This window comes from Melanotaenia boesemani, chromosome 4, assembly GCF_017639745.1.
Source record: "Melanotaenia boesemani isolate fMelBoe1 chromosome 4, fMelBoe1.pri, whole genome shotgun sequence".
Lineage (NCBI taxonomy): Eukaryota > Metazoa > Chordata > Actinopteri > Atheriniformes > Melanotaeniidae > Melanotaenia > Melanotaenia boesemani.
The window spans coordinates 29,751,105-29,777,414 of record NC_055685.1 but is presented as its reverse complement, the minus strand read 5'-3'; the positions used below and the strand labels follow the sequence as shown (position 1 = coordinate 29,777,414).

Below are 26,310 nucleotides of genomic sequence, written 5' to 3'. Positions count from 1 at the left end.
ATGTTAATGACAGTTTTTTGGTGGTTTAAATTATAAGTTTAATAGAAAACAAATATTTAATGTTTTGAAAGATTTTTTTTTAATATATATCCTGTTATCTTTTCTAGCTTTGTTTTCCTCCAGCTCTACCACTCTCCTTTCTTTGGGAATGAGGCAAACAAGCCTCTGCTGCTGCCCAAAACTCAGGTGAGCCGTATGCCCTGGTTGACCTGCAGCTCATGTTATGTAGACAATGTCTTTACATTGTAATATTGTCATTTCTGCAGGTGATTGACCGTGCTGTGAAGGTTCTGGACCAGATGCCTCCTTATGACACTCATAAGATCGGTGTGGTGTTTGTCGGAGCTGGTCAGGTAAGAACCTGCTGATTCTACCCTAAATTGCTCTTCCTATATGTGCTGATCTTCTTAACATTTTTCAGGTTAACAATGAGGTAGCCATACTGTCAAATGAATACGGCTCCAACCGCTACGCCGCCTTCCTCACAGGCCTCGGCAAATTAATCCACCTAAAAGACTGTGATCCCGACCAGATTTTCCTCGGAGGGCTTGACCAGTATGGAGATGATGGCGAGTTCACCTACTGCTGGCATGACGACATCATGCAGGGTTAGTGTGAATGTTAGATGATGGTAACGGGGAAGATTATTCAGTCATGCTGGTGTGTAAATTTTAAATACAATCGTATCTCTGCAGCCATCTTCCACATAGCCACATTGATGCCAAACCGAGAGAGCGACAAGGGCTGCTGCAATAAAAAGCGGCACATTGGCAACGACTTTGTTATGGTGGTGTATAATGATTCGGGAGAAGAGTATAAACTGGGCACAATCAAGGTAAATGTGCCAAAACATGCATAAAACATCTGCAGTATGCCTTTTGTTCCTCATTACACTGTTCTTTTTCCGTCATGTAGGGTCAGTTTAACTTTGTTGAGGTCGTAATAAAACCTCTTGATTACGAATGTAACCTTGTTACCCTCCAGTGCCGCAAAGGTGAGTCGATCAGAATGTTTTATTCTTCTCGTTTAGTTCTTGTACTTCTTTTCATTCTCTCTTCACTCTCTCCTCCAGATCTTGAGGGCCTAGTAGACACAACGGTGGCGAAGATCGTGTCAGACCGCAATCTCCCGCTCTTAGTCAGGCAGATGGCTCTACATGCAAATGTAAGGCTCTCTTAATTACTTTTTTTTTTTTTTTATGTCCCATGTCTACCCACAGAAACATCTTTAATTCTTATTTAAATCTCTTTGTAGATGGCTTCTTTGGTTCATCAGTACAGGGCTAACCCATCTGATGCTTACGCTTCTAAATGGCTCGCGAGATTACGGCACATAAAGAGGATCAGGACCAGGGTAAGACCAAACCTCAAAAACTAGGATTCCCTTTTCCTCCCCACCACTACTTTTATTTAGATATTTTATTTTTCATTTTCTTTTTACTCTCGTCTGCCTCAGGCTCAAGAAGACATTCAGTCTCGCTCAACTCCCGGCATCTCGCTGACCCAAGGACACACTCAGCAGAACAAATCATTTCAGCAGAGCACGGCAGGCGCGAACCCAGAGGTCTCCGGGCAGAGGAAAAGACTCGTATCAACAGTGGATGATTTCACAGATTTTGTTTGATCACATTTTATGTCCTGGCTGACACACTCACATACACAGTCAGACACGCACACACAGCCACAGACAGGGTGTGATTGTGTGTAAATTTGTGTATGTAATAAAAGCTGATGTAAAAAGGTTTGAAATTCTGGGTTATGATTTTTGTTGTTTAGAAAATACAGGAAATCCCATTTGCAGCACCTCTTTAATTACTTTAATGTTGGATTTACAGCTTCAGCTCATTGTTTCGGTCTCTGTGCTGCAGTTTTGTTTTCATTCAGTCTCACTTCTCTCATGGAGTAGTTTCCAGCCACAGTAGGAAGATGTTCTTTGAAACAACAATCTAAAAATCTGTTGAACATAACCTTCCCAGGACTAAACAACAGGCAGACACAGCAGCTTTTTAATACTGTAGATATTTTTCCCAGGAGTTGGTACCATGCCACACAGAGGAACAAATATTGGATGTATATCAGATGGCTGGAAACCGGATCATACTAGTCTGTGACTGCTGGATGTCTAAACAAAGCATAAACCTGTGTCCCAGTGGAGTTTTATATACAGTTCTGTGCAAAACTCCTGAGCCACCTCTTTTTCGTAAATGTGCAAACAAATGAAAACATGCAAGTCCAAAACAAAAATAGTGCGCTTCTAACAAGCTTAAAAGTTTGTGTTTGGTATGAACACTTTTATTCTTCAACTCATTCTGAACCTTCTTAGACTATCTTTCTATTCATTTGTTTAAGTAGTCATTGGGGATAGTTTTCCAGTGAATGACTTTCCAAAGGGAAGCTGGCTGCCTTTTGTCCCACTGAGATGATCCCAAGCTGCTTTAATCATGTTGAACTCCAGGCTTTGGGGAGGATTAATCTCTCTATAAGGGCTGTCATCATTTATTTTCTGACCACTTCTTGTGTCATTTGGCATACCTCAGACTTTTCTGTTTTTCTGTTTCTTTCACCATTCAGCAGAGACCATTTTTCTGATAAGGCTTCAGGGAGCTAAAAGGTGGATCAACTGAAGGTTTAGATTTCTCTCTCAGGCCTGTAGCAGGTCTTACTGGATTTTTTCCTTTCCTTAGGATGTCACTTTCAGATGTAGTTCATTTGCTGTTCACTTCAACTTCTGGCATATCTTGGCATAGTGTGCAAAGTTGTCAGCTAATGGCTCTTTGGGAATCTTACTGATATAAAAATGCTATTTCATGTCTGGTGAACTGTTACTGTATGTCTGAGTTTTTCCTTTATAGCTGGAGCTAAAGGAAATGGTTAAAAGTGTTTGTGACAGGCTGTAAGTATAGTGCAGTAAAATACAAATTAAAATAGTTTCTTAGCCAGGTTGCCTGTTATACAGACATAACCCTGGTTCATTTTTACAAAGAAAAACCCAAACTATTACTCTAAAAATGGTTGGGTACAAAGATTGGACTTAAGTAGAACATGTTGCCACTGTTCAAGGAAAAACTTCAGAAACTTATTAAGAAAACTTTCAGAGATGGCAAGAAAGTGTTTCCCTGAAAGAAAGACTAGCAAGTGGTGGCTACAGACTTTTGCAAAATACTGTGAATTAAATAGGTGCTCATTAGCAAAGCACAACTTCCATTTAATATAAAACAGCAGCGTTTATTTGCCAGAAATCATTTCATTGTTCAGAAATCAGCTGTCAAATCCTTTATTTGACATTGTCAAGTGCAAAAGCATGACAAGTGCTACAACTGCAGAATACAGAGGAGATACAAAAAAAGCGTAAACAAACTTTTTCAAGGACTGATGTAAAACAAAAACAGAAGACGTAGAGGCGAACATTAGCTTTGGCACTACGCTGTTATACATCGTACACAAAGAGCAGAAATATGAGGCTTCTAGGAGGACTATCTGGACAACTTTCTGTTATCTTAGCATATATGTTGTCAAACATTAAATGCATTAAAGTCTTTGGCTGTTGTGCTTCCATTAGACCAGAGAAATGTAAAACTTTGGAGTTTGCAACACCAGTGCTTGACCTACATATATGTCACTGAGCACAATTAATCCAGAAGAAGCAAAAATATATACATCATATGGAGCAAATATATACAGAAATGTACACATGAGACAAAGAAGATAGGAAAATCGGGGAGTTATAGGGTAGAATGAAACAAATCAAATTTTGGGTTGTATGCATGCTTTAAAATGATAACATCCTCTTTAAAAATGTCTTTATTTAGTATCTTAACTACCAAACATCACTGTGTCAATTTCATTCAGTTAACTGGAAATATTCATATCTCACCCAGTTTTGGTTTTCCTGGATTTCCTGGATTTCTGTCCATGTTTATAAGGAGAAGGTGGGTTCCCTGAGATTTGACCACTGGACAACAGGACGACGTTACAAAACAAGCACAACCGCTAGCTACTGCTTCAACAATACTGTGGTAATACTTACAGGAATGCTTCTTTAATGTAGCTAATGGTTAAAACTTGACACACAAAAGTTAAATATAATGTTTGTTATCAGCTCCATTAGGAAATAAAGTGCAAGTACAAAATGAATGAATTACTTGGCATGGTAAAACTCAAGATGCATAAATGATGCAAAAGCTTTGGCAGCATTTAAGGTTAAGATAAAAGTGTTGAGTGAAGCTTTCTTTTTTTATTTTGGTCTGCGTACCAAGCTTATTACTTTACACTTCATTAAAAAACAAAAACAATCTACAACAAAACAAAAGTGCTTTTTAATGGCCTCCATTGTGGAAAAAAAACCAATGAAAATATTTAGGAGAGACAAAGAGTTACTATAGCTTGATAAAGGAAGAGCTTGTGTAAAGACTCCGCATGGTTCAGTCCCTTTATTCTTGTTAGTACTTACTACACCTCATTTTCACTGCTCTGCCTTGTCCTTCTAGATCTTTGTCTCCTTTTTATCTGTCCACACAAATGTGGAAAAGACTTTTTTTTATCTGCACCCTGAAGAGCTGGCTGCTGGAATCCCAACAGCATCATGAGTTTGTGTGTGTGTGTGTTTTCTCGTACCTCACCAGGCTGAAGTGTACAACACGTTTCCATTCTCTGATATGTACCTACAGTGTTCTATAAGTGTATCCCTGCATGTGCGTATATCTGTGTGTGCCTGCGGGCAACTTTGGGTTCATAAAACATTACTAGGACAGGCTAAGAGTACCCATAGTGACCAAAATATGAAATATAACAATATGTATCCACACCTTTCTTCTTTCTTTTTATCCAGAGATATACAAAATGACTGATGGCAGTCTGCTCTCATTTCAGAGTCCTCTCGTGAGCACGCATCTGTGCTCTTGTCAGCAAAGCCAAGTGACCTCCAGGGTCACGAGGCAACAGGGTTCAGTTTTTTGGGCCCGAGTAATATTTCTTTGTTGAGCTGTTGCTTTAACTTTATCATCTGGTGACCTGCACCCTGTTTTTCTAAGTATAAATTTGGATGCATGACTGCTTATTAAAGCTTTCTCTTACTGCTCTACAATTAGCCCTCATTACATCCCTCAACTTGATTCTTCTTTTTTTTGCACCTTACAGTTCCACTTTCTGATCCACTATTTTCATCTCCTGGGTTTAAAGAGGGGCATCTGGGGACAAAACCAGCTGTCCATGTCCCCCTCTTGTCCTTAACCCTGACATTTAATGCCCACATTATTTTGCTCCACTTTTCACTTCTGTTTGTCCTTCTGGGTTTAAGAAGCCCTGACCTGCTCTAAGTTGGATGCACCTTGTTTTTAAGGGGTGGGGGTTTCCGCTTCCTCTTTCGTGTAGGGATTGTGATAGTATGAGCTGGGTGGTTGAACAAACTCGAGGAAGGGAGGGTCTCTTTGTCAGTGGGAGGATCCCAGTCTCGAGTAATGGGTGTAGGGCCAGGGGTTGATGGCAAGGAAGGGGTAGGAGCATGACTGCACATAGGTGCAGTAGGTGTTTTGAGAATATGAGAAAGAGGAGTGTTTGCTGATGACATGAAGAGAAGGGAAGGGTCAGTGGCAGATTTGTCTTTAACTGGTGTGGGTGTAGGTGCACTGACTGAAGGTTTGGCTGATGACTGATGGGTGGGGGGATGTGCAGAGGCAGGTCGGGGCTTCATAAAAGGAACAGGTGTAGCTACAGGAGTCTTTTTGGGATTAGTGCTCCCACATTCTTTTGGAAGTTCCTTTTTTTCTGTCTTTTTCTCCTTTTTGCTTCCTCTATACTTTTCTTTTCCAGTCTTTCGTTCTCTCTTTTCCTCCACCTTCCCTCTCTGTCTAACCTCACTCTTCCCTCCGTGACCATCATCCCCTTTTTCTCTCCCTTTATGCCTCTTTTTCCTCTGGGCTCGCTCCAGTTTACACTCAATGTGGTATACATCCTCTGTTGCCATGGTGACACGGTCAAGCTGCTGCAGCAGGGCGTCTAGGGTTGGGAGGAGTCTCCTCAGAGAGGCTTCTGTCTCTGCTCTCTCCCTCCAGCTGGTACCTCCAACCAGCACTCCTGGGCCCAGCCCCAGCCCAAGACCCAACCCTAGTCCCAGGCCAATCCCTGGAGCTTCTGTCAGGCTGCAGGGGCTGGAGGAAGTTGGGTGCCATGATGCCTCAGAACCGGCATCAACGCTGTCTGGGGTGGGTGGAGAGTCTGGACTGTCCAATGGGGGCAAGCACAGGGACTTACAGTCGCTGGTGGAGGATGAGCGAGATGGAGGCAACTCCATACCTTCGAAACGCACTTTGTGACGAAACTAAGCAGAGAGAAGAAAAAGAGAGATGGATTAGATGAGGCAAAGTTTATATCTGTGCACATTAGTTTCAGCAGGAAAATCAACTTCCTGCTTTTCCTTTTGATCTTTTCTGACACCCTGCAACTGATATGAAACAGGAAGATTACCTCCTTGGCCCGACTGAGTCCCATCCACATTTTGAGTCTTCTGAGGAACAGCTCGACCATCTCATAGTCTTGGAGATCCACAGCAGGGCGGTACAGCTCTGCTCGAGCACGCCGGTAGTTCCTTAGTAACACAGAGATGACTAGCCACAGCAACATCAGCCGGAACACGGCGAAGCTCACGTGAAACACCAGCGAGGACACGGTGTTGGAGGGACCGGTCATTGTCAAAGCAGGACGCCAAGATAACAAGCCTCGCCCATCGGCACCCAGCAAATGCAGACAGGTGGAGATCACACTGCCGTAGCCATCCAGGACTGAGTTAAAGAGCTGCAGACAGAGAAAGGGAAAACGTTTACTCAAATTGGGTAAAAGAGAATTAGAGACTGTAATTATTCAGATGTCTTTAAAGGCTAATTAACCAACCTGACTCAGTCTGGACAATTTTATAGCAAAATTCTGTGGTAGTTGGTGAAGACCAGAAATATAGGAAAAGTTTCTTCAACTTATTGTGAGACATTTTGACAACTGGAGTGAAGCCAGAGAAACATGACTCATGGAAGAAAAGGATTAACCTAATGCAGAAGCCCACTATTTGATCTGTAGTGTAGTGGTTTCAGGATTTGTCACATTATAGATGTTAACCAGTTAACTAACCCATCGACTTCAGTTTGGGAGCAAGGCCGTGGCTTGACCACACCTTTAATCACCTGGTTCAACCACTCAGTACTATTCATCTCGCTCTCTTGACCCCACCCTCCCTATCCCAGTCTCCATTCATCCACCCTTCCATTCCCTCTCCCTTCTCTCACCTGTTCATCCTTCCTTACTTTGCTCATCCTCATCCTTCCTCACCCACCCATCTTTTTATCCTTCCTCCCTTTCCCTTAACATCCATTCATTCATCTTTCTCTCCCTTATCTATTCATCCATCCTCATTCTCATCTCATCCTTTTCCCCATCTTAACTTTTTCTTGTCGTCTTCATATATTTTGTTTTTTTGGGGATCGACAAGTTTAGCTGAGAGTAATTATTTCGGTAGGTTTTTACTAGTAAAACTAACTGACCTTTTAACAGTAGCTAAATACTAGAAGCACTCACAGAGCGCAGACCACCGCCAAGCCACTGTAAAAAAAAATTTCAGTGATTATGAACATCAGTTTTGAGTTAGGCGCTCTAATGGCAAAATTATCACTATCTCCTCATGGTAAAAAATCCTTTAAAAATTGCTGGATCCAGGCAGTGACCCCCCCCCCCCCCCCCCCCCTCCAATCTAATCACTTCAAAATCCATGCATAACTTTTTGAGTTATGTTGCTAACAAACAGACAGATGAACCAACGCTGCAGAATAAATGACTGGTCAGGTCATCTGGATCCAGTTTGTTATCAGTTCCCAGAGTCAGAACTAGACATGGAGAAGGTGCATTCAGCTTCTATGCTCCACATGTTTGGAACAAACTCCCATCAAGCCTCAGATCAGCTGAAACACTCAGTTTATTTAAATCCAGGTTAAAGAACCACCTGCTCTCTGCTGCATTTCACTAGTTTTTATTTAGAAGTCAAAATCTACATCTGGTCCTTTTAAGCTGGAATCATGTTTTAATATTGTCTTTCCCCACACTGGAATTAAATTTCTTGCATTTTATCTATTTTTTTAGCCTTTCCTTTTGTTTTTCTCAATTCATTTTATTTCTTTTAATCTTTGTTTTTTTAATGCACTTGTTTTGCTTTCTGCACTCTGCTGTAATGTTTTATGTAAAGCACTTTGAATTGTCTTGTACATGAAGTGTGCTATATAAATAAATTTTGCCTTGCCTATACAATCTAAGTTTGTGTGGGTTCACTGAAAGTTTCTTTAAGTTTCATAAAAGCATGACAATAAATCTGAGCAAACTGAAGACAACAATGCATGAATACTGTACAGACTTTTACCAGATTGTGAGTCGTGTAGAAGCTTACATTTGATGTGAGTCTATGTGTGTGTGAGTGAGTTGGTGGTAGACAAAGCAGACAGGAGAAAGCTCTGACCAGGTGTCCTGTGTGTGAGTAAGCCAGCATCAACAGTAGAAGTGCCAAAGAAACTCCCAGCAGCTCCCAGACCGATCGCCGCAAGGCTCTGCCAAACACCGCCCACTCTCGAAGAAACCGCAACTGGTGGGACGCCTGTATGACCGAGAGAGGGCAGACAGCGCAAAAGTTGCATTAAAACAGACTGCAGATTTTCAAAGGCCACAATTTATCTTGAGTTATAAGACATTTCTCACTAACCTTCAGCACCAGTATGAACAACAGCAAGGCAGACATGACGGTGTAGAGCTGACTCTGTCTGGCCAGCGGGTGGAAGTCCGTGAAGGCGTCTTGTGGGTGCTTCAGGAAACTCGCCCACTGCTGCTTGGCCATGATGCAGCGGCTCAAATGTAGCCCAAAAACAGATGCTGCCAGAGACAACTTACAGATGCCTAGCAGTCTCCATGCTGACAGCAGGTACTTGTAGCCCTCTCTGAGGACACCCAGGGTCCCCCGCACCAGGAAGTACAACACCAGGGCCAGAAGGACAATCTGGAAAACAGGAAACCACAAAGATTCATTAACATAGTTAATCTCCACATTCAGTGATAGCCTAGAGATAAATAATCATAAATGATGGGGTTAGGATGGTCACCAATGGTTACCATAAGAAGCAGCTGTAGGTCCAGTTCTGTAATTGGCTTCAAAGTGAGGACGATGAGTTCAAGGCTGGACTGGGCCCGCTCAGAGACTGGGAACTCAAACAAGAAGGAGAAGACAGCCAGGAGATTTGTGTTGATGTTGTAGAGGGAGAACTCCACAAACACGGCACGAGTCCTGGAAAGACACAAACACACACTTAAACTAAAATTAAAGACATCAGATATTCATTCTCTGTACCGCTTAGTCCATTACAGGTCGCAGGTAAGCTGGAGCCCAACCCAGCATTAACAGGTGAGAGGCAGGGTACACCCTGGACAGGTCACCAGTCCATCGCAGGGCCAACACATAGGGACAAACAATCATTCACACTCGCACTCACTCCTAGGGAGAATTTAGAGTCATCAATTAACCTGACATGCATGTCTTTGGACGATGGGAGGAAGCCGGAGAACCCGGAGAGAACCCACGCATTCACGGGGAGAACATGCAAACTCCACACAGAAAGGCCACCACCCTCAAAGTTCGAACCTCCCCTCAGCCGAGATTCGAGTGAGGGACCTTCTTGCTTTGAGGCTGCAGTGCTAACCACCACACCACCGTGCAGCCCGACATTAGAATATTCTGCATGAAAATTTCTTGCAAGTTTGAAGAAACACTCCTTCATGTCTGCTTTTGTTTAGTTTCCTTCCTTCGCTTTTTATCCTGCTGTGCTGCATCACTTCTTATTTTTCTGAAGTTAAAAGGTTACTTCATTTTTTATTTTAACATCACTAATTTGGTACCTTTTAGAGCCAATATCTTCTGTCTGATTGATTCAGTTAGCCTCCTCTTCCTCATGTCTTAGGATCCTCTTTAGAAGTAACTGCCAACCTCCAAACTGCTCATCCATCACAAGCTTCCAAACTCTGAGAGTCCTATCATATCCCCTTCCTTTGTTCCTGTCACCGTTACCCAGATGATGCACCTGAGTCAAAATGTTTTAAATTCATTGCTTGTTCAGTTCTTCCAAACGATCTGTCCCTTGTAATGTATGTAAGATGAGCATGTTTATCACTGGATATTAAATTTCCCATTGAAATGACAAATAAGTTTGGATCCAGCCCTGGTTCAGTCTCTACCCTCTGAATATGTCTAACCTCAAAACACATGTTCATGCCAGCAGTTGTCATTTACATAAACAATTTTTTGTCTAATTTTTATGTCTTTTTCTTTTCACTGAATATAACATGCAATTTCTTAATGTCTGCAGGCTGCTGGACAAGTTGCACTCTAGACACAGTGAAAATCCAGATTTTAAAAGCCCCAAGCGTGCATGATATTGCAAAGATTTTAAAAAGTGAAGTACACATGCACATCAAGTCCAGTTTCCCTTCCGTTACAGTATTTCTGGCCCATGGTGTCTGAAAAGCCTGGTCATTGAAATCATAAAAAGCCAAAAGAAAAGAAAACAAAAAAAACCTACAGAAATTATTTTTATCAACTGAATCACTTTGATTTGGCCCACATATCAATATTGCATATACTTCAAGTATCCAAGTCAAACGTTTCCTTGTTGTCATGCTGTTTTCAGCCATGGTGCTTCATGGTCATTACCTGTGGTTGAGCCAGTGCAGCTGCTGCAGCTGCTGTAAGGATGAGGAGGCTTCCTCCAGGCTTCTGTTCAACTGGTGAACCACATTCCTGCTGTTATACTCCTCCATCTGACCCAAACGCCGCACCCTTGGAAAATGAGTGGGAGGACACAGAGGACAGAGAAAAAACCCAAAACAAAACAGAACAGCATGACACATTAAAGAACACCGCATGTCAAAAAACTTCCAAATGTGAATCAGATGTGATTTTAACAGATTTGATGCATCCGGGTTTTCTGTCTTTTCCTTACCAATCTGCATCAATAGCTCCAAAAGCTGTTCCATTCGCATTGTCTTTAGTCAGGGATGTAAACCAGTCCTTTAACCAAACGGAAGATCTGTCTCCTGGATTGAAACCACCTATAACTGGGAAAAAGTGGCTTTTACATGATGATGAGCTTAAACTGCATTTTCTTTTATTTAATCCATTTTCTCAGTTTTAACAACATTAACGAGGAGCTCTGTGAGATTAACCAATAAGGTCAAACTTAATGTTAAACTCCTGGTTAGTTCATGGTGAGAGAAAAGCAGTGCCAACAAGGTCAACTCACCCTGTGTGTCACGGATTTGTCGGAGCCTCATTGTGCCCAGCAACACGCTTCCTGTGTCTCTTAAGAGTGAAGGCTCATCAAGTAACCGTGGCAACAATGACTCATTCAGCCATGTCAGAACATCATCCCGGCTTAAAGACAAAGACAGGTATTCGTCACCCATTTTAAAATATACAAACAAAGATCTCATAAAAGCTTTGAGTATACAGAAATACAGTTTCTTGAACCTGACTTGATAAAAAAAAGAAAAAAAGAAAAAAACAAAACAAAAGACTTTTCACATAGTTGTTTGCAGATCAGCCTTGAAATACCACCCCAGCATCTAAGATTTGATTGTCAGTGTTTTTACCTGCTGATAGTGTGATACTCTGGTGTGTGTAGCGTTTGCTGCAGCCGAGTCCGCAGCCTCAAGCTGTGTGTGTCTTTAGCCGAGTCAGAGTAGTTGAGGAGCAAAACGACCAACAAGAAAAACATATAAAGCAGGAAATTCTGAAACACAGATAAAACAATTGTTATAAAAAACAAAAACAAAAACAAAAAAAGGGGCTTTTCATTGTTTACATCATGTCTTCAGGCAATAACTTCTCCCGAACCTTTAGCATGGTGTGCAGCATGTGGACCTTGCGGGCCTGGTTCCGGGCCTGGGACAGAGCGAAGCCTTGTGGTGGTCTCACCCTGGTGACCCGCTGGACCACTCGCTCCACCCGAGGGAACTCTACCAGCACGTCTTGGTCTTCTGGACGCAGTCGTCGCACACACAGAGCATAGTAAACAGCCTCACACAGCACCTGTGGGTGCAGCAAGCAAGGAGGGAAGCAGAAGTAAGTTTGGGGACACCTTCAAAGCTCAAAAAGGTATTTACGGCATTTCTACAGAACAGATCATGTGATTCAAACTGGATGCCGGCAAAGAAAAGTAGAAAACCTTGACTGGCTGGAAATTTAGCAAAAGAAATGCTGGATGGGAGCATAAATCATTCAATCAGTGGATCTTTAACTTATCTAAGTTTCAAGAGAAGAAGAGTGTCATGTCATTATATATTCTGTAAAGCTGTATCATGTGAATAAACGCGTAAGTACAATAAAATATTAAGTAGTTAAAGATGTTACCTTTAAACCCAGCTGATACAAAACGACATTAGCATTCATCAGGAGATACAAATTAAAGATGAACTCTATGTTTAGCTCCATTTTATAATTTTCTGAGTCCTGTAGGACACAGCTGTCTCTTTAGTTGCTCCGATATCTTAAACAGGAGCTGGATCATTAACTGGTTGCTCTCAAAGCTAAAATTATCAAGAATATATGGGTGGCAGAAAAGCCAGAATAAACTTTATTAAATTTATTTTTTAAACTTCCGATAAAAGATTAAAAGATTAAGTGTCACAAAAACAAAACACCCAGCTATTGCACACTAACCCGCGTTCATGGCTTTTGACAGAGGAAGGTACAAAAGAAACGGTTCAGTTTGCATTTAGGAGCTCTACCTTCTGCCAGAAGAAGGCAAAGAAGTGGTATGATAAAACAACTGAGAATATACATTGGATGTTTACCTTAATTGGCTCCAGCAGCAAGCAGGAGAACAAGAAACTGGCAAAGCAGGAGATTAACCACATCATAGCCACTCTCTGACTGAACCCATGACCCGCCCAAATCGAAACACTGTTGGCTAGAGCGATCCCCACCCAGCTGCCCCACAGGGCGGCTCGTCCACACCAAGGAGGGAACCGTCTGGGACGGCACACGTCTGTCACAACTGGGGAAAAGGAAAGAAATCCCACACATCAAAATAATTATTTTTAATTTTACAAAATGAAGAGTTTTAAAGATTTATTTCAGTGTGGCTTTGCTGGACTGATGTAGCAAAGATGTGGGTTGAGTAACATGCAGGAAAAAGCCTGGCTTCAGACTCAAACTCCGGTCTGCCAAAGCGAGGTCTGAGCATCAGTAGATGGGCACATATTCTGCCAGATGAGCCATACAAGCACTTCACAGTAACAATTATCTAAGTGGGGACAGGAAATTTGCATTTCAATTTTTCTTCAAGATGCATTTGTCTTTGAATAATATTTAACATCACACTAAAGGCAACATTTAAGTTTCTCAAAGAACAAATGATAACAATAACAAATAAAAGTTCCATTATATTTTAAGGCTAATACTAGAGAGCCGCCTATTACGTCAAATTGTGCTGGTTTTTAAGATTTCATGTAATTAGCTGCCTGTACCTGCAGCAGTTATCCTGTTTGTTGAGAGGATGACAAAGACTGTTAATCTTAAAGTTAGCAATAAAAATAGTCATTAAAAACAATTTAAAGTAATTTATCCAGTTCTTATAGTTTAAAAATGCTCCGTGTTGTTTTTAAATGATTTCAGAAAAAATTATGATCCTGTGTGACGTCGTATGGAAACAGAACCAAACACACCATCTGAAGCCCGAATGTAGAGTAACTGCACGAAATGTGACTGTGCATGAAATGTAACCCAGAATATGAGTGAAATTTTCAGCTGATTTCCCATCGATCAAACCCAAACAAGAGTAAACTAAAGTTTCTGCGTTCATTTAATATCCCCTGATAGATACTTGTATTAAACTGTCTCATGAACCAATTTTATACATCTTAGTAATCTAATATTTATTAACTGATTCCCATTGAGTCATAAATATTTTATAAATATTAAACATTTAACACATAAAAACAGGTTAAAATCATGTTTTGCTAAATAAAATATAAATAAGATACTTAATAAATAAAGTGAACTGATTAATTCAAATTTCAAGCCCAATCCATGCACATACACACCTGTATTTGAGGTAAAAGCTGTTTTTGGTGGGTCCCTTCTAAAAGATTCTAGAGGAAGAGGTTCGCTCAGCTTTTGAAGGAGAATCACTTCTGTCTTATCTCCAAAAATACTTGACCTAAAGCAAAAATACATTAAAGCCCAAAAAATCAAGAAATTCTGCTGAATTCTTTGCTAAAGATATTTTTTATTTTGAGGAACAGCTTACAGGTCGGCCATTTCACTTTCATCTGCCTGAGGAAAGAAGTTCTGTCCATCTGCCAGTATGTGCTTGATAAGATCCTCATCTGCAAGTAGAAAGCAGCCTGATGTCAGCTGATTTGATAATACAAAAAAAATGTACATTATCATTCTTATCACATAATTTGTGAGCATTTGTGTAAACTTTTTTGTGTCTTATTTGACACTACAGCCTTCCTGCTTTGGTTACCAGATGAGGTGAAGTATTTGTTGCGCTCCTCCTCATCAGGGTTGAAGGCCATGTCCACACCCAGGTGCCTGCTGCCCTGACCCCTCTTCAGCCTGGGCATCCCCGCTCCATGTCCTGCACCTCCCACCACAGACACGTCGCTCAGCAGCTCCGGCCAATCCCTGTCCTCTGTCTCCTCCTCCGCCATGTCCCAGCTGTCCTCACTGAAGTGCACAGAGATGGATGTTTGCTGTCATGCAAATTATTCAGTTTCGCCAAAATTCATCAGAGATTCTACTCAGATGGTTATGATGATGGTCTAATGAGCAAATGATGGCTTTTGTATTACAGAAATATGTTTTATTTAGGCTGCAAACACATTAATTCTTCACTCTTTTCCAGCTGACATTTACACTTAAGTATAACTGAAAACTACAGAGGAGCTTACCTTTTGATTGATGGAGTGGGTAAATCCACATTAGTTTCCTCTGAGTTGCTCTGAGAAATAAAGATGGATAGAAAGATGATTACACAGACATCAGACAGAAATTTCTTTTAAAAACTTTAAGAAAGTTTTACTGACCTCTGCATTAAAGAATAGGAAGGAACTTCCTGCCATGGAGTTATCAAGGAAGTCATCAATCTCTACTGACTCCTGATCCACTTGGGGTGGCACCTGCTCCACAGTCACACACTGATGTTCAAACACACACACAGAAAATATTCAGCTTTACTAGAAGTACTAGAAACTCTACTGTGTGTTAGTGTTGGGGTTTGTTTGACCCTACCTTACTGCGACTCATTCTGAATATTGTGAAGACAAACAAGTAAAGCGGGTAGACGATCAGGCAGGTCACCACACCTGCTGCTACTGTCTCTCCATCTAATGAGGAAAGGCTCGACACGGCCCTTGGGCTGCAAAGCACGAAGCCATTCAAATGTAGAAAACATATTACGACAAGCTGAAAGGTGGAAATTCAAAAAGAGAAAGCAAGACAGGGCAGAAACATTCCTGTACCTGGATCTCTTGTCCACCACGATGCTGTACCACAGAGTGTTGGCCAACAGGAAAAGCTGCAGTAACACAGCACAGCATGTGGCTCTCTGCAGGCGGGTGAAGGGGCTCCGGGGGGGCCTCTCCCACAGTGACACCCACAGGTGGCTCTCACACAGCGCCCTCTGCAGCTCACACAGCAGGAGGCGAGGAAGCTGGCGAAGCACAGCCTCTTCTAAGAAAACAGCATAGAAAAGATTTAACAGAGAATAAAACACAAAAAAATCATCCAACTGGAGTTGTTTGCTAAGCGACTGTTACCTGAGGCCTCCACCTCAATCTCCACCCGTCCATCAGTTCTCTCATTATCGACAGACAGCCACTCCTCAACCAGGAAGTAGTAGCTGCTTCCTGTCTGCAGGTCTTTGACCAGAACATACTGTAACATCCACGCTGGAGACAGACCTGAGGGAGGGGCAGCGAATTATGGTTACAGTAGATTTGTTAGGAATGTAAAAAAATTAAAACTCTTTGGGGCCTGTCTTCACCTTTGTTGTCATGCCAAACCCGTATTTTCCACACACTACCCAGGCCAGTATCCGTGGCAATATGAAAGATGTCCAGAGCATTGCGTGTGAAAGCTCCTTTGCTGTCAAGATGGCGGTGTCCACTGCGGCTCTCCCGTCCGTACAAACTGATTCCTACATGAGCTGTTGTGCCTGGAAATAAACGATTTTGAAACAAATTCTTTTGATAAAAATGTGTGAATTTGCAGGATTATAGTTTTTTGTCATGCTGTCATGATAACACATTATCCTCTTCAGACTATAAGCTACTCTTTCATTTTTCATGGATTCTATTTTCTGCTCTGCGTTCTGTATTCCAGCCTCTTTAATGCATTTTTTTATGATTCACATGAATGCATTTTATGGTGATTCCTTTCAATCTCACCTGCCCCTCGGCCCCAGCCTGTTTTGACCTGAATCTCGTACTTGAAGAGTCCATCTCGGCCGCAGAGTGGAACCACACCAGCTCGACGCAGATCCAGCTGGTCCAACTTGTGCAAGATGGCTGCTGCCACAACATAACTTAATAAGCCCAATAAGCACATCAGCAGAACAACCAGACTTGGTGGACCTGAACGCTCCTAAAGAGAGAAGGAAATGGCTTTAGGGTGATTTATGTGCACAAAAAGTGAGTGTTTGTGCGATACTGACTGGCATTTTAAAGCTGATGGCGTTGGATGGTACAAATAGGCTTGCACCGAAGGCCGTGAGGTGCGTGGTTCGGCAAACTGCTCTGCTGGAATTGGTCTCTGCCAGAGGCACCATACCATCTGTCTTCCACTGCTTAGCACTCTCGCTGAAGTACTGACACAGCGAGGCAAACACCCCCACCTCCAGGCGAACACCCACAGTGTCGGGGCTGCAGGGCGTGCTCACATTGATGAAATAGTCCAGAGTGGTGTCGTAGGATCTGCAGAGATACAGTCAAACGAGACAGAACTCAGTAACTCTTCCAAACAAACTTTGGAGTGGTTCATTTGTGATGCAAATGTGATCCAGCTGTGATTCAACCTCAGTTCTTACCAAAAGCTCTGACATGTATGACCTGCCATTTAAGGCTTTGAAGGTGAGCGGGAATTTTGACATCAATGCAAAACAAACAAGAAGCCAGTGAATGGAAGTAAACACAGGGGTGATGTGTTCGTACGTTTTTCACTAGTTGTCAAGCTGATAACAGAATAAATCATTCACAACGTCTTGTAAGACAGTGGTTGAACGAAATGACTTGACCTGAGTAGTTGTCTTGACAAAGCAAGACTGAACTACATAGAGAGAAAGTGTGTGTGTGTGAGTGAAAGAGACTAATGAGGTGTTTGTTTTTAAATTGCTGTTATATACTTTGGTGTGTGAAGGCTTTTGTTTTATTTTTAATATGCACTCTTTTTTCTATAGCGAGGCATTTCGGTGCTCTGGGATTTTTAGATTTGTAAAAATAAAAACTGTAAGAAGGAGGGAAATCTTGAAGTTTACAAACTCCAACTGGTTAAGATCAGAACGAACAAACAAAACAAACTCTTACAGTTCAGTGAATGAACAGGGTTCTTACTCTGGTGACAAGAAGAACGTATAATTCTTGTGGTCTGGCCCCCTGGTCATGCTGAGCGTGATACGCTTTCTGTCTGTGCAGTTGAACTCGTTGGGTCGGTCATGGGAATGGAGGTAGGCGTTTATGTAGGGTTCCTCCTTGACATTTACCCTTTTATCCATTTCTCTTGGGTCTGGAAAATATTAACAAGACAGGAGACAAAAATGAGGAAATATAAAGGAACATTGCAATCACAAAAAAGGAATATATGCCAATTACAGAAAGTAAATTAAGAAAAAATCTTCCAAAGAACTTATAGGAAAATATTAAATAATTAAATGATAAATCCAGGCAGTTGCAAAATGCAAAATATGCGTTTAAAAACTTTTTCAACCATGTGCTCATCGTGTTAATTCATTTATGTCGTACACTATACTTAAAATTACACTGTGTTCCTAAATATTATGCATATGCTGTTTTGTTCATTTCTCCTAAATAATCAGTGTGAATGTAAACGATTTTTTTAATCATCAAAAATTATGTAAGTTTACAAAATAATGTGAATTTTTTTTATTTATTTTTTTTACCAATGTTGGAAACCAAATTCCAAATCATGACACATAACAGTTTCAGGTCATTAAATATTTTGTAAAGAACTGAAATTGTACACTTGCCATATTTTTTGCATTACATACATAAAAAAAAAAAAACAACAAATAAAAGAATTTTTTTACAGATCCAGTTCTGTGTTAACACTGGAGCCCTTCCCACCTTAGCAACATTCTCATCTATTCAACTTGGAAGTCCATGGATAGTTTCTGTCTGGATCTCATTTGAGGAAATTGCCTCCAAAAGTTGCTGTTTTGAGGTATCCCCCACCCTCATAGATCTTCCTGTTAAGGATGCTCTACAGGTTCTCTATAGGATTAAGGTCAAGGGATGGTGGTGACCACTCCATGAGATTTTCCTCCCTTTACACCCATAACAGCCAAAGATTTAAAAGTATTTTTTGCAGCATGAAATGATCCATTGTCTTACATGAAAATGATTTTACTGCAGCAGGCTCAGTTCTTCCTTTTATACCATAGCAGGAAATGGTCAGTTGCAAACTGCACATACTTAACAGATGTTATTTTGACACCCTCAGGCACCCTAAAGGGGCCCTTCCATCTCATTCGCCATTATTCCAGCCCAAACCATCACTTCACCACCACCTTGCTGATGTCATAATCTTGTTGGGACATGGCAGCCCCAACAACCGTGAACTCCCTCCATCTGGACCATCCAGTGTAGCATGGCATGTATCAGTGTATAAAGCAGCTTTAAAATTTTTCTTCGTATATTTTGAGCCCACTGCAAACATTTCTATTTGTTAGAATTGGTTTAGGGTGGCTGAAGTACAGCTTTATTCACAACTGCATGAAGAGGATCTTGGGATTCCAGAGACACCAGCAGCTTTAAATTTGCTTATCAGTGGCTTTTTAACAGCTGCTCTCTGAGAATGATGCATTTACCTGATGGGACACTTTGATTGACATACCTTATCTGAACAAACTAGTTTGTTCTCTGAATCACACACACATTTTTTAACACCACCTTGATCCTTCTTTTTCATATGCTGAATAAAAACAGCAACTTTCTTAATAATGTGGAACATCCTTAAGTAGTTTCCCTATAATTAAGCTCACCTGGAAAACTTATGTGCAAACCTGTCTAAGACTGTTATCACAGACAGGAAAAACAACAAACAGAAAAACTAAAACCTAAATGTTTAATTAGCTGAAATCCTACAAGTAGGTTAATTTTAAACACAGTGTAATACTCTAGATATCATGCTACAATTAAATATTGGACTAATTCAAAATGATGTACTATTCCTAGTAACATAATACCACCAGTTTCCTTTAATCACAACAAACAAAATGATTGTTTATTGATCCATGAAATACTGCTGGAAACATCAGGAAAATAAATGTTTAAAAAATGAAAACTTACAGTAATTATGGCATATAAGTCACTTTTTAGTTCCTATTTGTCATTTAAAATCTTTTCCGACATGAATTCAGCAGATCTAAACACTGGCGGCTGGAGGAAGATTTACATTAGGTTCATTGTGTTTTTGTGTATATTCAGAGCTCACCTTCCACAGAGGTGAAGTTGAGCTGCACAAACAGTCCTGCCTGTCTGTTGACGTTTCCTGTGCTGACCTGGACGATGACAGAGTCACAGCGGCTGATGTTAAAGGCTCCGGCTGTGGGCACTCCACCTGTAACGGGACCCTCAGCATTTACTTCAACGCTGCTGCCATTATTAACAGCAACTGTGATGGCCAGACTATCATCAAGTCCAGAGATTGGGATCTGGGTGCCGTTTGCAGTGCGGAACTCCATGGACGCCACCTCTGTGGAGACGGCATAGTTGGACACAAAATTGAAGGGGAAGGGGTTGGACACCACCTGTGGAGAAGTAGGAGGGAAGATTGTGAAAAAGTTTTCATTTGAGAACATAAGACAGCTAAAAACTAAACTAAAAACTATAAGAAAATAAAACAAAACCTCTTCAGACAAGTAAAAGCAGTGAGTATGTGCTAATGAGAAGCTGAAACCACGCTGCTGAGTTCTTTGTAAGCGAACTAAAGTAGCTGAATTTTGTACTTGACTTAGAAGTTTGAAGCATTTTAGATCTTTTCTGATGTTACCTGAAAAAGCAGCTGCAAGATGCTGTTTCCTGCAGCAGCTTTGCCAAGGCTTATGTTGAAAGCTCCGGGGATAGAGAACCACTGGCACTCTAGAAATGCAGTGAAAGATAGAGGATTAAAGAGTGCACTCAGACATCATGATACACTCGGTCTTTACAGCACAGTTTGTAAAATGCAACTTCTTATACTGTATAACCATACTTGATCAAATGCTATCACCAACAGAAATGTAACTTCCATCTCTTCCCAAGAGCCTAAGCACATAAGCAAACCTGGACTGTTGTTGCCATGGTAGCAGTGCAGACTCTGAGGGTCTGCCAGTTTTCCAGTGGCAGCAATCTCAGCCCCCCTGAGAACGAGCGGTTCCTCGTTGAGCACGCGGGCGTGCATGAGGATCAGCATAAGGACGGAGGAGAGGCTGAAGGCCTTGGCTGCCACACGCAGTGGGTGTGGCTCCAGTGAAGAGGGAGAAATGTCCAGCGCGTTGTTTCCAGGGTATTCATCAGAAGAAAAAGAGGAAGATGAGGTGGAGGAGGGTGAAGGAGAATCCACATATGGAGGCTGGAAGTTAGAGTGGGAGGCTGACTGGCTAACCTGATGGATCAGATCACCTGGAGGGAGAAGATAATTAAATTTAATTAGATCATTTAAAGAAATTCCTAATATTTTTTTAATTTGGGACATATTTTCACATCTGTTGGGGCTTAAAAGGGACAGAGTTTAGTCTTAGTCCAATGTTTGACTACTCCATAAAAAGCTAAAGTAAAACTGTTGTAGTTTAACCCTTTAAGCCCGAGGGTTTTTGGAGGTGTGGTTTGCCTGAACAGACCTACCCAAATTAAATCAACAATAACTCTGTAATTTTTAGGTTAATATACATATAATCGTGGTCTCAATGGATAGGTAAGACCCTATGGAATATAAATCCAGTGTCAGAAACATTGTGAATGTTAATATGCCTGTGCAAATTGTCATAAACCATAAGTAAAAAAAAAAATATCCTCAGAATTTTTTTTTTTTTTTTTTTACACAGATGAAAACATCATGATAGAAATAATTCTGTGGATAAAGATACCACTGCGTGGATTCAGCAACTCCTTGACTACAACTGTACAAAGTTTCATGAGAATAGAACAAAGCTCATAGCTTTAATGCAGGTTTTAGTGAGGATAGTATCTGGTGGATTTTCCATTTGGCCACTTGGATACGCAAACTGTGCCAAATTGTGCTGTGTCTGTATTTCCTCCAGAACTTCCAACACGGTGTATTTGGCTCTTTGTAATTTCTTGGACATGTTTATGGCTTTTATCCTTCGTTCTAAATGGATAAAAAGTTTTAATGAAGCAAAGAAATGAACACTGTTCGATATTCGCTCTTTCCGGTGCGCCCACGTGCGTAACTGCAGCAAAATGGCAAAAATGCTCCTTTGTTTACGCGCAAGTATTTATACCTGACAGATAAAGTGTCGTTCAAGTGTAAGATATCGTCGGAAAGCTTGTAAGATGTAGAATTCGACCAAACTTTTTTACACTGCCAAGACCCACAACAAGACAACAAAATGGCTGTGAATGGGAGCATATGACCTGTTAGCGCATGACGCAGTTTCACCATTATGGATTACTACGCTGTGAGTTTTGGTCGAAGAACAATGTGGACAGACTGAAAATGACCACAAAAAGGTAAGGAAATAAAATATGTCGCTGTTTGTGAGAATAGCTTTGGGATTTGGTGTATTTGGTGATAAACATGCTATCTGATAAGGCTGTTGTGATATGCGAAGGTTAGCTTTGTGTTTGTTTTGAGACTGACGTGAGGTGCTTGGCAAATTTTTTTTAAGCTTGGTATCATATGAAAGTGCAGCTTTTCTAGTTTCATTTGATATCCGATATGTTTGGGTGGAGTGAACGGATCACGCGTTGTGTATTGCATTTAGTTTCGGGTGTTACTGGTTATGGTGGCGCTGTTGTTTGAGGCACACGTATTTTAAAGTTGTTATTAAACAAATTCTTTGTTGACCAAATGCACTTGAAGAGTTGATTTAGTGGCATTAGGTATTCTTCTTTAAGACACATTATAAATAAAATATCCTAACATCACTAAAGTAACTTTTTTTACACACATGAACTTGTGTTTACACCCGTTGGACCCACCGGTGGGTCCGTCGGGCTTAACAGTTTAAGTAAAAATGATCATTTGTACCATCATGCTGGATTGTCATTACAGTAGAATGAAGCACTGTACTTTGATGTACTATTTTGACCATTTTTATCAGGATGATTTATATCCAAGAAATCCCAACATAAAACAAACACTATTTCCTGGCGAAAAACACAGCTATTAGAGTGGATATGCCATCTGTGGAAAGAGTGGAGGTGATTTTAGTCAATAAAAGTTGATTTCTTGACCTGGAATGAGTACACACAAACTCCTGGCAGGATAATGGCAAAACCAAGCACACTGAGTATGACGCTGCCAATTAATGGTTGCTAGTAAAATGTTCTTATGCAATACTGAAAATAATTTTCTTCATTTAGGCTATAAATGATGAGCAAATATGACCAAGTATCCAGATTATTTTCTTAATAACTAACAATGATAAACATAGCAGAAGAAAAAAATGACAAAATAATTTCCCTAAATAATATTTTTAGTAAAAAAAGCAAAAGTCCTTAATGGATTTTTGATTAGTCATCCAATAAACCACTGAGTAACTGACCCAATTTCTTTAAAAGCCAGATAGCCTGTGTTTACATCACTACTCAGCAATACCTCATGGAAGACTTGCAGAAGTTATGAGCATCAAATAGTACTTATGCTGTAAGTGAGATTTGGTATAATATAGTTGTAATCCACCGCAGCCAGACTTGAAAAAAAAAAATAAATACACCTGAACACAAAATTTGGTGGAGGTTTCCATTCAGGGATGCAGCCCCCCTGGGCTATTCTGAAAGATGAAATCACTCAGAGACAGGGACAAATCAAACTATCCAGTCAGAGAGCAGACAGCTGCTCGACATCCCACACGCTGCAGACACTTAAAGGGGAGTAGAGTTTCAACATGGACAAAGGTGCGTAAGTTATTAATGCAACAGTGGCTACCCCGGAATCCAAGCACCATTACTGCGGTGCAAGGAGGCCAGCTGGAGGAGAGGCACCAGGTGGAGGAGAAAGCCATGTCTACATCGGCAGAGACGTCGAGATGGAGCTCCCGATCGGAGAGAAAAAAAGAGCAAAAGAGAAAAAAGAAAGCTAACAGTTTATCACATTCACTTTCCAGCTCCACACTATGACTGAATCATATCATTTTGTCCATCACATTCATTTTGCCACAGAAATTGACCCAGATCTACTCCCCTTTAAGAGCCTACAGTGGTGAGGAAGGACAGGAAGCCATCTGCTTTCTGATTGGATGGTGACAAATCAAACTATCCAATCAGATAGAAGTGTAAAGATTTGCGCAAAATTTGCAACCGCAACTTCAGAGTCTCGCATGCAGTTTTGTGCTTTGTTATCTGTGAACAGGGTTTTTTCTAAAGAACTTTTTTTCCCCAAAAATATAAATCTTTTTTTACAATCATACAAATCCTTTTCTGCACATTTGCAAACTTTAATTTTTCAGGCAGATTGTTTTTACAGGGTGACAAGCTTGATTTACAGATGCAAACTCTGAAGTTATTTGCAAACATTCATTTACAACTACAAAATCTTCATGACTTAATATTCAGCCCATAGACTGCTTTTCTCTTCCTGCACTTACAGGCAATCAGCAAACTGTCTATCTTACCCATGATGTTGAGGATGTTGTCACCTATTTCCGTAGGGGTGACAATGCCCTGCTTGGTGTCTGTCTGCAGAATCTCCAGCATTGACTCCAGCTTGTTTAAAGTGCTGTTCTGACACTCCTCGCAGATGAACTCACGACTTACCGCCTGAAAAACACACTCAAGTGTTTAGATCATCTGTTCATTTCTAGCTTCATTCTGGCTCTTTTGAAACTTCCCATCATGCTGCTCACCGTGCACTGTGCCAGGGCAGCGGACGTCTGCTGGATGTCGCTAACGGTGGTCAGGTCCAGAGCAGTCAGAGCTCTGGTGATATTGCTGCGTACTCGGACTCTGTAATTTCTCTCATTTCGGGACACCCGTGAAGACTCCCTGGTTTGCTCATACTGAAAAAGTGAATGCAGATATAAATAGTGGATGCCTGATTATTAATAGCATTGATGAATGCAGGAATCAGTGTTGGGTGGCTTGGCCTTTCTTACCTCATTTAGGACTGTAATGAGAGCCAGCGATAACTCTCGGACCCTTTGGGAGTCTCCTTGCTCCAGCAGCTTTTTGAGTTTGCTGTCTGTCAGCTCGGACAGCCAGTGGGGAAGACTGTTGTACTCAGGGGGTAGATCTGGCAACCCAACTTCAATGGTCCTGGATAAAAGCACAAAACAAAAGCACTGCTATGACCACTATCTATCAGCTGTAACTAGACGCCATAATTTAGCAGCAGCAGTCTAAATGATCAGAAATAGCTGTCTCATTAATCTGATTCCTACTAAATTAAAGCTCAGGGCTCCAGAGGATGGTAGGCCTGTGTTTTATGAAGTCGTAAACCTGAGAAAATGAGGGTATCCAGTGGCATGTGTAATTGTCTAACAGACAGGTTCATAAAGATTTGTTTTGTGCACTTAGATTGTGTGTCTGAGTTGTTGAAATATTAAAAATACAATAAGATGGTTTAAAAAGGATAAAAATGCATTTTACTGTCTAAAATCTAACATTGTAAAAATAGTTTGTCAAAATGCATAAAACAGCTTTACTCTGCTGAGTGTCATGTGACCAGTTGGCATTGTGGGTTAGATTCAACACGGATGCTGAAAAAGGACACACGTCTCATTCAGTGCATGTGGTCCACGCACGCGGTACTCATTCATTATTGTTGATGTTTCACACATGTATGAAATGTGTATTTTTTTGGACAGTGTAACAGTTTTAAGATTTCTTTGATTCATCTTATTTCTGTGATGCTAACGCGTTTGAACCTTCAATGATGAGCTTCAACTAGCATGAAGCTTAAGGGAGAAGAAAATGCATTGTGTGAAAGATGAGATGGCATAACCTTTGACCACCTACAGTCATTAAACCTTTGTGTGACCAGAGAAGACACGAGTTAGGAGGCTTTAGTCGCAGATATACGGGAGAAACACGAGCATTGGTTTTTGACTGTGTTTGCTCTAGAGTGCTGCAGGTCCACTACCAGAGAGCAGCGTTTACCAGCAAAAGCTTCAGATCTGTAAAATATCCTCCGACTGGCCTCAGGGTAGCTTGCATCCCATTCCTCTGCTGACTGCCATACAGAAGACAGCAGCTCAACAGATGGTGGCATGTGTGAATGTGCTACCCTTGTGATGAAATGGACATTTGTTTATGTTAAGTTTAAATATACTTTTGTTTAAAAGGACTGGTTTGTTATTGACCAAGTCTTTTTGTTTGAGCGATCATTAGTTTTGCTGAATGTTCTGCAGCATTCAATGTGTCCTCAATTCTGTGGTGTTATTAGTTGATTTTTGTGTAAAAACTCTGCAGCCAAACAAAATTCTTGAGAAGAGCATGGATTTTATTCAAAATCACAATAATGGACAAACTAGGAAAAGCCAGAGCTCCGGTCTCCACCATCTACTACAGCACCACTGAGAGCATCCCCATCAGATGCAAAAGAGCCTTCAGCACATAGTTCAAACAGCTGGGAGGATCCTTGGTGGCCCCCTCCCCTCCCCCCAGAATAGCCCACACATTGCAGGTGAGTCCACTTCTTCATCCCCTTCCCCTCTAGGCCTCCTGTCCTCACAGAGCCAGAATCTCTCGTCCATTTTGACATTTTCCAGACACTTTCATTTCTGACACTTAACATTTCACACCGGTCCGGATGATACACTGCACACATATATTCTTGTATTACTTAGTCTTATTCTGTATTTTTCATGTTCCACACTGTTTATATTATTTAAAAAAT

At 41.1% G+C, this 26,310-nt stretch overlaps 2 protein-coding genes across 5 annotated transcripts in view; one reads left to right on the top strand and one right to left on the bottom strand.

The window, feature by feature from the left end:
• tsc2 (TSC complex subunit 2) overlaps nt 1-1,744 on the top strand; it is a 38,225-nt gene extending 36,481 nt beyond the window's left edge. For all 4 annotated transcript variants that reach the window (XM_041983593.1, XM_041983595.1, XM_041983594.1 and 1 more), the window contains 8 exons: nt 108-186; nt 267-353; nt 422-608; nt 696-835; nt 916-994; nt 1,073-1,164; nt 1,255-1,353; nt 1,456-1,744. In XM_041983593.1, the coding sequence (XP_041839527.1) occupies nt 108-186; nt 267-353; nt 422-608; nt 696-835; nt 916-994; nt 1,073-1,164; nt 1,255-1,353; nt 1,456-1,623 (931 nt within the window). In that variant the 3' untranslated portion in view covers nt 1,624-1,744. The remainder of the gene's footprint in view (nt 1-107; nt 187-266; nt 354-421; nt 609-695; nt 836-915; nt 995-1,072; nt 1,165-1,254; nt 1,354-1,455) is intronic.
• A 1,513-nt stretch (nt 1,745-3,257) lies between these two features.
• Nucleotides 3,258-26,310, bottom strand: part of pkd1a (polycystic kidney disease 1a) — a 78,584-nt gene continuing 55,531 nt past the window's right edge. Inside the window, exons 28-56 of the mRNA XM_041983009.1 lie at nt 24,569-24,728; nt 24,320-24,472; nt 24,089-24,233; nt 20,577-20,915; nt 20,305-20,393; nt 19,747-20,062; nt 17,628-17,799; nt 16,733-16,991; nt 16,467-16,662; nt 16,064-16,234; nt 15,837-15,980; nt 15,540-15,750; nt 15,310-15,436; nt 15,105-15,215; nt 14,970-15,019; nt 14,543-14,745; nt 14,321-14,399; nt 14,115-14,230; nt 12,864-13,066; nt 11,905-12,099; nt 11,661-11,800; nt 11,312-11,442; nt 11,012-11,126; nt 10,723-10,848; nt 9,132-9,303; nt 8,728-9,018; nt 8,488-8,622; nt 6,462-6,788; nt 3,258-6,315 (exon numbers count right to left, since the gene is read on the bottom strand). Of these exons, the coding sequence (XP_041838943.1) occupies nt 5,311-6,315; nt 6,462-6,788; nt 8,488-8,622; nt 8,728-9,018; nt 9,132-9,303; nt 10,723-10,848; nt 11,012-11,126; nt 11,312-11,442; nt 11,661-11,800; nt 11,905-12,099; nt 12,864-13,066; nt 14,115-14,230; nt 14,321-14,399; nt 14,543-14,745; nt 14,970-15,019; nt 15,105-15,215; nt 15,310-15,436; nt 15,540-15,750; nt 15,837-15,980; nt 16,064-16,234; nt 16,467-16,662; nt 16,733-16,991; nt 17,628-17,799; nt 19,747-20,062; nt 20,305-20,393; nt 20,577-20,915; nt 24,089-24,233; nt 24,320-24,472; nt 24,569-24,728 (5,881 nt within the window). The 3' untranslated portion in view covers nt 3,258-5,310. The remainder of the gene's footprint in view (nt 6,316-6,461; nt 6,789-8,487; nt 8,623-8,727; nt 9,019-9,131; nt 9,304-10,722; nt 10,849-11,011; nt 11,127-11,311; nt 11,443-11,660; nt 11,801-11,904; nt 12,100-12,863; nt 13,067-14,114; nt 14,231-14,320; nt 14,400-14,542; nt 14,746-14,969; nt 15,020-15,104; nt 15,216-15,309; nt 15,437-15,539; nt 15,751-15,836; nt 15,981-16,063; nt 16,235-16,466; nt 16,663-16,732; nt 16,992-17,627; nt 17,800-19,746; nt 20,063-20,304; nt 20,394-20,576; nt 20,916-24,088; nt 24,234-24,319; nt 24,473-24,568; nt 24,729-26,310) is intronic.